A 9,731-nucleotide genomic window follows, 5' to 3' on the forward strand; every position below is an offset into this window, starting at 1 on the left:
AGAGGAGTGAGGTTGATGGTTCCAAGTTCTCACAGTGCCATTCAGCCCTCAGTTTCTTATCTACAAAGTTAAAAAAAGAAAAATTCTATTAAAAGAACTATTACTTCCTCTAAGGGATGCAAAGTATTTATGATGTAATTCTCAAGTCATTGCATGGTCTCCAAGAAGGTGAAGGAGCCAGACAAAATAGCTAAAAAATGCAGTAACAACAGCGAAGTAATTTTGTAATTCATCACTGTTTAGAAATAAAAGAAATTGATGCTCTTGGCTGGCTTTGATTTACCTGATTTCAAAGGAAAGCAGGTTCTCTCTTTAAATTGGAAAACTTTGATTAGACAGGACTTAGACTTTAGTTGGCCACTGGCAATGCTTTCCAATGAATCAGCAGAGCTATATTTACATTTTAGGATTTTTATATCCCAGACATGAAACCAAGAAATTCCGGTCGATGAAAAGTAAACAGGAAAAAGCTGGGCAATTTTGAAGACCCCTGTCCCCCAACCCCCACCCCGACTGAAGAATATCAACATTTAGCATTCGTATAGCACTTGACAGTTTATGAAGATCTTTTCACACATTAGTTCTCACAACAACCCTGTGAGGTAAATGTTGTCAGCTCCATTGTACAGACAAGGACGTGGAGGCTTTGTGCATTTTTAAGTCATCTGCCTAAAGTCATACATTTAATCATGAAGGAAGCCAGACTAAAGGCAGAGCTGCTGCCTTTTTATCTCCCCACCTCATCCTGCCCCCAACCCTGCTTCTCCTCTACTATGAAACTGTTAGATGGGTAGGAGATCAGAAGGGAAGACCAAGTTATTACTCAAACATAAGGAGGGGACACTCAATGTCCTGAGTCATTCTTCAGGAGACTCTTATATTATCTATGAATCTGGACCCCCCAAATGTGAAGCACTGATGGTGTTAATATTCCAGCATAGCACGTGTTACGTAAGGATACCCTATAACACTGATCAAAATATGTTTACAGTCTTCTCGAGAAAGTCTACATAGTACCTTGGGCAATCTACCCTTCTAATAAAACTGAGCATTCCTCATACAAATCTGGCTTTAAAGCGACCTTGCTGCGGGACAAAAAAAAAAGATATCATCGGCCAGTTTTGTCTCTAACCTTCAGCATCTTGGTTATCCTGCTCTTTACAACCAACAAAATATGAGGAACCAAAAGAAGGAACTGCCAGTTCTAATGTTACTGATTTTAAATTTAGGTGATTTATATCTTCTAACAGAACTTGCCTCTTTCCCCTCTGGAAGGGGCACCCCCTGCTCAGTATGCCTCAAGTACGCGTGCCTCTCCAAGGCACCATGCCCATCCCCAGGCCACAGTTTGAGGCTACATTTTCTGATACATAAATTGATTTTATTGGCTGGAAACATAATTTCTCCAAAATCTCTTCTGATTCCTTTCAAACACTAAGGCTGATAACGAGCTCATTTTTTTTTTTCAGCAATAATGCCCCTACACTGTATGACTTCTGAATCAATCAAGCCTTAGTTATATCAGAAATAAAAAGAAAAGAAACCTACAGCAAAATATACAGCCAGGGTGGTTATGATTTTTCCTTCAGAAATACAACTTCTGTTATTTCTGGGAACTAGGCCTGCAAATTTTAGTGTAGCATTTTTTTTTAAATTAACATTCCAAATAAAACAATTCATAGCTCTGTGTTGTAGCAATGTTGAAAATGCAACTAGAAACACAATCTTGTACTCAAGAAATTGATTTATGCTTATCTCATGTAAGTTCATTTGTTCTAATAGTTTATCGCTGGATTCAGCCAACAGGTCAAAAAGTCCATTAACAAGAGTCAGGTTGAAACAGGAATGAATTTGATGGACTTGGAAGATTTAGGCGAGTCTTTCCATGTGCCCATACTGTTTGTTGGGCTTCTGTTATTAGTGAAAGAAGTCTGTCTTCGGCTCATACTGTCAGAATCTTCTTTGTTGGACGTTTGCTTCATGTTTTGGCAGCATGGGAAGCTCTGGACACAGTCTTGCAGGAGATGGCCACTAAAAAACATGTATATCCAGGGATTGCAGCAACTATTCAAGGAGGCCAGCAATGCAGTGATGGTGGTGGCTGGGTTTTCAGACTCTGTATGGAAAACGTAAGGGGAGAGAATTTAAATAGTCAGATGCAAATAACTGAACAGTGGATAAACTCATTTTTCCACTGATTAATGAAAGTGGGAAAAATGTTATGGGTCAATATAGAGAATGAAGTATTTTGTTTATCAGTCAGCAAAATAGGCTGGTGTATGGAAATTGCATGGTTATAAAATATTTTTGTAAGCAAGATACTTTGAAAGTGATTCAGGTATTTTAAACCACCATTAAAATATTTAAATTGAATTAGTGGGACTTTCAAAGGGTTAAGAATATTAAATAATTTATTTAAAAATTTTTGAATCCTTTGTGTTAGCACTAGCATGTGCCAATGGGCACCACATTTACAGAATGGCTGTAATTGCAGTGAAATTTCCAGAGTCAATAGACATGTATACCAAATTGTATCTATCCTAATAACTCAGGCAAAAATATGACATTATGGAACTTGTTTAGTTTCTTTTTTAATTTTTAAAATTAAGTATGTCCTTTTAATAAGAAAACTATACAGAAGGGGATAGTTGAACTATAGGTCTCTGAAGGATACAATGTTTGGTTGTTTTTCTTTGGTTAATTAGAAACTTCTTTGGGAGCAGGGTAATAGCTCAGTGGTAGAGTGCCGACTTAACATGCACAAGGTCCTAGGTTCAATCCTCAGTACCTCCATTAAAAAAAATTAAAAGAAAAAAGAAAAGCTTCTTTTAATTTTAAAAGAAAACCATCTTTGTGGACTGAACAATTGAATTACATTATTAAGAACGGATGAATTTGGAAATTCTAACAGTCTTTTTAATTATTTTATATGTATTTGCACTGATAAGCTACATAAATATTACAACCTTTCACAGTAGAGCTGTTGCCCTTATAGTATACCTTTTCTAAAGATGAGAATAATCAGCAAGGGCTGACTTTCCCTGGATTATTAAATATAAACCTGGATCTCTTCACTAATGTTATGCCAAAATAAATTACAGGTTATTTAATCATGCTTTGTGCTGACACTATTGTTAAAGGTGATCATGATCCATGGCTAAGACTGTTCTCAGAAAGAATGGAAATCATTAACACACCTATGCACAAGTGAAGAATTTTTTAGTAATTGTGTCTAAATCCTGATAAAGCAATAAGTAGACTGAATGTTTTTATTTGATTGGCAATAATTAAGAGGCTGCCAGGATCAAGCAAGACAGGAAGTGGTAAACCAAATATATAGCATTTATGTTGTAGTTTTCATCATCGGTGCTATTATAGCCATGCAAGAATTTTTATTTGTTTGAAATAAATTCACTCTCCAGTGTTTTTATTTGCACATATGATTTTCAAAGTGTATCACAAATACTTCCTAATCCAATTCCAAATAACAAAAGGGGACACTCCTTCCCAGATACCTATTTCCCAACTGCAGTTTTTGTCAGTATTATTTCTATAATATATTTGATTTGAAAAATTTTTTTTCTTATTAAACAAAAAGATTTTTTTCAAACTACATTATTAAATAATATTTTGGGGATAAGTTCTTGTGAAATTAGTTTTTCTAGTTTTTGAAGGAACTAAAATCACACAAGCTAGTAGGTGCAGAGGACATTCTCAGAAAACGATTACAAGAGTTGTGTGGAGAGGTGTACAGCTGTGTGGTCAAGTTAGTGCTAAAGACTAATGAATTAGCCTAAAAAACATTCAGAGTTTATCAATAGTCCTGCTTTGAAATACTGGGGCAAAGTGTTAAGGTAATTGTAGGAAAAAGTTAAAAGATTATGATAGGAAATGGAACATTAGCTAAATGCCACATTAAAATTACTGATTTAATTTTTACAGTATGGTATTTTTCACAAGCTAGCAAAAAGCAGCTGTGACAACAAAAATATTTCTCTGAATCTAATAAACTTCAAAGCAGGGGTATTAACAGTGGTTAGTGCTTTGGCAAAAAAAAAAAAAAGTCTTTATTCTGTTTTGTAATTGTGTGGCTGACTGTAGGGCACAGTTTCTGAATTTGTGCTTTTAGGAGCATTATCATTGCATGCTACAAGTGCAGATTCCGGAGCCTCATTCCAGATCTACTGAATCAAAATGTCTGGGGTGGGGACCCCACGAACTTCCCTTTTAACAATCTCACGCAAGATGTCATTCTTATGCACACAGAAGTTTAAGAGCTATTACCATAGAGGTAATTACGAAAAGAAGTTCTGTTTCCTCTCCATCCTCCCCCACCCCCCACACGCGGCCCCATTCCTGCACCTTCCTCCATCGTTCCGACACCTACCGACCCAGAGCAAATTCTTATCCCAGACAGACCACATCTGGATGATAAAAAAGGGCGCCCAGCAAACGATGTAAGCCGTCACGATGACGAAGGTCATCTTCACCGTGCGGATCTTGGCGCGGGAAATGATCTTCACACTGCTGACACACGGCTCGAGCAGGAGCCCCTTGTGGAAGGTGCCATCCGCGCCCTTGGCGCGGTTACCCTTCTCCTGGCGCGCTGTTGTCTTTCCGCGGACGTTGCGCCAGATGTGGTAGCAGATGAAGCCGTAGCAAGTACCAAGGACGACCACGGGCGCCACGAAGATGCCGCCAGTCATCCAGGTCACGTAGGCGGGGAGCCCCCAGGGCTGGATGAAGTTGGCCCAGCAGTCGTAGGCCTTGGTGACGTTGTTCACCTCGACCACGGAGAAGACGAAGTACTGCGGCGTGCTCAGCACGAAGCTCAGCACCCAGGCGGCGGCGATCATGAGGCGCGAGCGGCGCGCGGGCTGCTGCAGCGTCTTCAGCGGGTGGCACACAGCGATGTAGCGGTCGGCGGTCATGACCACGAGCATGTAAGCCGAGGCGAACATGGCGAACACCTGCAGGTGCTTCACCACGCGGCACAGCCCGTCGGGTCCACGGAAACGGTAGGTGATGTCCCAGCACAGCTGAGGCAGCACCTGGAAGAAAGCGACGGCCAGGTCTGCCAGGCTGAGGTGGCGGATGAAGAGGTGCATGCGGGACTTTTTGGAAGGCGTGCGGTGCAGCGCCAGCAATACACTGCTGTTACCCAGCACGGCCACCACGAAAATCACGGCTAGCACAGCGATCTCCAGCTTGGCCACCTCCTCGTTGCGCTCGTCCCGCTGCGGATCGCCGTCTTTTCCGAGCGCCTCCGTTTCCCGGCTGGCGTTGGCACCGCTGGTGGCCAGAGGCCACCACAGGCTGGAGTTGCCAGCGGGCCCCGCGCCGGGGCTCCCGGAGAAACGCATGCTGTCCATGCAGCGCTTCCTGGGCCTCCCACCGTGGCCCGCTCCCTTCCCGCCTCCGCTCCCTTCTTCCCGCGCTCCCGGCGAGCCCGGCTCTGCTCTTCCTCCCGCGGGTGTTTCCCGGCGCAACGTCCCACCTATCACCTCGGCTGATCTCGGTCGCGTCTCTGGCCCCTTCCCCTGCTCTGCCTTTTCTCGATTCGGGCGAAGCTGGGGAGGTGCGCTCCGAGTCTCTGAAAGCACTGGACTCCGAACTCAAATTATTTATGCGGAGTTTGTTTCCCCAGACCGCGCTCCTTCTCGCCCTAGTGGTTGGAGACTGCCCGCTGACTCCTCTCACTACCTCCCTCCCCTCTCCCTCTGGGGTTTTCTTTTCTTTCTTTCTTTTTTTTTTTTTTGGCCCCTTTTCCTACGTTCGTGATTTGTCCTCTGTGCATCACGGCTGCAGGGGTGGGGCTGGGAGACTCGCGTATTCATCGGCGTAACGGGGAATCGTGGCGTTTTCCCGCTCTTCTCTTCTGAAAAACTTGGCGAACTGGACGTGTAATGCATTTTTAGGTCTTACCACCATTTCCTCAAGCCTCCCTTAAGGGTCACCTTAACCTAGCATTTGACTTCAGTAGACGCTGTCAAGGTGATAACCGAGAAATCCCGAGTCTACCAGCTGGCCTGCGCGCTTTTGCACCTGAACTTGGCGCACGGTTCAACCTGCTTCAGCCCGGGTTTCTCGCTCCGCGGCGAGTCTGCTCGTCCAGCTGGGGCAGCCAATCTGGCTAATTTTATTCCGTTGGTAATTTGGCTACAGGAATTTAGTCGCTCACGGCTCTTCTCCACCCTTCCCTACGGAGTAGCCAACTGAATGACTTAAAGGGCGCTGTCTCTTCCCAGTGACTTCTTTGATGCCCGCTATTTGTTACCCTGCCTGCGTTCGCGGACCGGAAGGACTCACTCGCCTGTCCCACTGCAGTCCACATGGCTGCTGGGCGCGTATCTACAGCGCAGAGAAGAGGAATGCCTCCTGGTTTTCCAGTTTCCCCCGGGGCTGGGAGCGGGTTGGGGAGGTGGGTGGGACGTAGGGAGTTTTCTTTAAACTAGATTCCTGGGGTTCCCTCCGGGAGAAAGCCTGACTCCCACAACGGAGATGGGCGGGTATTGGACTACAGTGGTCCGTGGGGACTTCATCTGGTTACTGCTGACTCGTGGGGACATCTCTTCGGGTGGACAAAGAGCAGCTGCTGGAGAGCGGCCGCCCAGGCAGCGCTGTCCAGGGCAGCGGAGCGGAAAAAGCGCCAGGTTCCTTGCTCTTGAGAAAGGCTCAATTCCCAGCAGGAAAGAGGCTCTCTGAAGCAAGACAGAAAAGATCACCTATCTGTTGGTTACTCTGAACAGCTGGAGTCCAGCTGCGGGGCCAGAGGCGAGCACAAGTGCTCTCCAGTAAGCTCTGAGTGTTGACTTTGGTGAAGATATGTTTCGACGGACAGCAAGGGGGAGCCTTTTCACGAAAGAAGGAAAGAAGAAAAAGAAACACTTTGTACGGTCATCTACTCTGTAGATACCATGAACATAACTTTTTGGTCAGAATATTTGTGTATGTGATGGTGGTATAAAGTTGATTGTCTCAGAAAAAAATATCTGTGAAATGTAGGCAAAGAAATCAAAAGATTTTCTGAGGCGCAGTTCTCAGTGAGAACTCCGCTCTGCTTCCCAGTTCATGCACAGCTGAGTCCTAAGGCTGTCGTATTAACAGCCCTGGACTCCACCTGTGGGGCCCTGCTTCACTGTGGCTGGATCAACTTCCGTTTATGTATCTTGAAAATAAGACCGAAAGGACCCACCAGCCTTACCAACTTATGAAGTTATTGTGAGGATCAAGTAACACAATGTTCTGTGTGGGGAAATACTCTGAAAAATACACGCTGTGTTGTGTTGTTTAACTTTCTCTAAGCTATCTAGGTGGCAAAAGATTTAGAAAGTTCAGAGGTGGCAGTAAGTAAAAGGTTTCCAGACCACCTGTCTGGAAAGATCCTTCAAGCGATTAGGTAATAGTCACTGACTCAGAGAGGTGACCTTCTTTTAAGTCACAGATTACATTATTAGTGCTCCATGTGAGAAATAATGTTGTCTGACCCTAGTGTCCTAGGGTAGTGCAAAAGTGGTCTGTGGCCAGAACCCAGCAATTTTACTGCTCTTGGCCCTGTGTCTTTGAGTTTTCATATTTCCTAAAGGGAAGGAATCTGTAGTACAAGGTCCACAAAGTTCCTCTGAAGTTTTTTATTCCAAAGAGATGGTGTGGTAGCCTCTCAGGAAATCTTGCATCTGTGTCAGGCCCTCTGATTCAGTAATCCAACTATATCCAAGTTGCAAAACTAATTTTTTAGGTTACATTTGTGGGCACGGTTGGAAGATATTCTTATTCAGTGAACAACAGTATTAACTAGCCATGTTTATTGAATAAATATACACATAATACAGATGGAAATATATGTATATGAAAAAAATGTTCAGTGTAGATTCCAGAACCCAGTCCCTCTTTTAACGCACACAGTTTTAAAAGTATGTCTGTATTAGTTTTACTGGTTCCATATTCAGAGGAAACCAGGACCAGTTAAATACTCATTATTCATGTACCTCACTGGACCTGGTGTGAAAATCACTCAGTAGAGGGTAAATGAATTGTGGTCCTAAAGTGTGAAAAGAGCATAGTCATTGGTTTCTGTGACATCCTGTCTTTTTGTTAGAGCAATTTGCATTTGCTCCACACTTCTTGTATTATTAAGACTTACTTTCCCTCTTTTACTCTCAGTGGATTTAACATGTTTTGAGGGTGAAATGATGAAAAGGAAAAAAATGGAAGTTGTGCATAGTGTCCTGGAGTAACCTTTCTCTTGTCGGTCTTCCTTTTTCCGAGTTTGCAATTCCAGATGTTTAAGAAGTATTTCAATAAATGGAAATAGCCACCTCTTTCCCTTACTAGCTGTGTGACTGTTTTAATCTTAGAGCTTCAAATTCTTCATCTGTAAAATCTTGGTGATGAAACATAGTGGCTGCAAGGATTATACAAGTGGTCATTTAAATTTCTGGCATTTCCTGGTATTCAAAATGCTAATTCTCCCTTTTTCGAATATGTAAATATCCTCCATATTACTTGTTATTTTGCCTATAAGATTTTTCCTTCTAATTAAAGCAGCATTTTGCCAACTCCTTTCTGTGCAATAGAAGATACTGATAGGTTTCCTATGAGAGAAGAGTTCCACAGTTGAATACATTGGGGGAAGCATTCTCTATGCATCTCATCCTCTCCTGGAGATTTACACATAAAAGACTTCTGAGAAGTCTACTTAACTGTGTTTATCAATGTTTCCCAAAGCTGTTTGACCATGGACAACACCCATCATTTTACTTTCCCCATGAAACAGTGATGAACAGATCACAGGACAATGGGATACAGTTTGAAGGACACTGAGGAAATGCACTTGGAGTTCCAGAACTCTTGGGGACTACCACCAGACTTAGTCAAGAAGTCAAGGGACAGGGGTGCCCAATGTCAATGGGTTACATTTAGTTTGTCATATTACCTTATGTACTTCCTTATAGCTGCTGACAGTGTGTCCTTCTTCTCCTTAAGCTTTCAGTTAGAAATTGGGTATCTGTAGGAGCATCCATTTTACTGCTATTACAAATTTATGACACTCCAATCACAGGACTGTAGTCTGGTTTTCATACCATTACTTCTAGCAAATCAGCAAATATTGGTTGCACATCACCCTGCTAGGTCTTGAGCTTGATTCAAAGAAGTATGTAATGATCACTAACATTTAGTGAACACTTTGTGCCAGGCACTCTCATAAGTACTTTACTTCGTTTAATCCTCCCAGTGACCCTATGAGGGACGTATGCTTTTTTTCTCTTTTTAATTGAAGTATAGTCAGTTTACAATGTTATGTCAATTTCTGGCGTACAGCATAATGTTTCAGTCATACATGTACATACATATATTCACTTTTGTATTCTTTTTCATTATAGGTTACTACAAGATATTGAATATACTTCCCAGTGCTATACAGAAGAAATTATGGGTTTTTTTTTTATTTTGGGATGTACTTGTATTATTTCATTTTACATTTGAGGAAACAGGCACAGAGAGGATGAATAACCAGCGTTAGGTGACACAGTTGGTCAGTAGTAGAAAAAGGATTTGAAAAGAAGCAATTGATTCCAGCATTTTTCAATCTTAACTATTACACAGTGCTGCCACCTATGAGCCTCAACTTCCTGCATCTTACAGACTCATATAGGGTACTTAGTTGGTTATTCAACATTTCCTCTGTGTATGGTGTGTTCTCCTTTTAAGACTAGGAGATTCTGTAGGAT

At 42.6% G+C, this 9,731-nt stretch overlaps 1 protein-coding gene across 1 annotated transcript; it reads right to left on the reverse strand.

Annotated features, from left to right (window-relative positions):
- Window positions 1–539: 539 nt before the first annotated feature.
- Window positions 540–5,715, reverse strand: AVPR1A (arginine vasopressin receptor 1A). The gene is made up of 2 exons (XM_006202854.4): window positions 4,388–5,715; window positions 540–2,116 (listed from the first exon to the last, which is right to left on the reverse strand). Exons 1-2 carry the CDS (start codon window positions 5,370–5,372, stop codon window positions 1,830–1,832), a joined length of 1,272 nt encoding a protein of 423 aa, XP_006202916.2. The 5' UTR covers window positions 5,373–5,715; the 3' UTR covers window positions 540–1,829.
- Between the last annotated feature and the right edge of the window lie 4,016 nt (window positions 5,716–9,731).

This window comes from Vicugna pacos, chromosome 12 (genome assembly GCF_048564905.1).
Source record: "Vicugna pacos chromosome 12, VicPac4, whole genome shotgun sequence".
In the NCBI taxonomy this organism is placed as follows: domain Eukaryota; kingdom Metazoa; phylum Chordata; class Mammalia; order Artiodactyla; family Camelidae; genus Vicugna; species Vicugna pacos.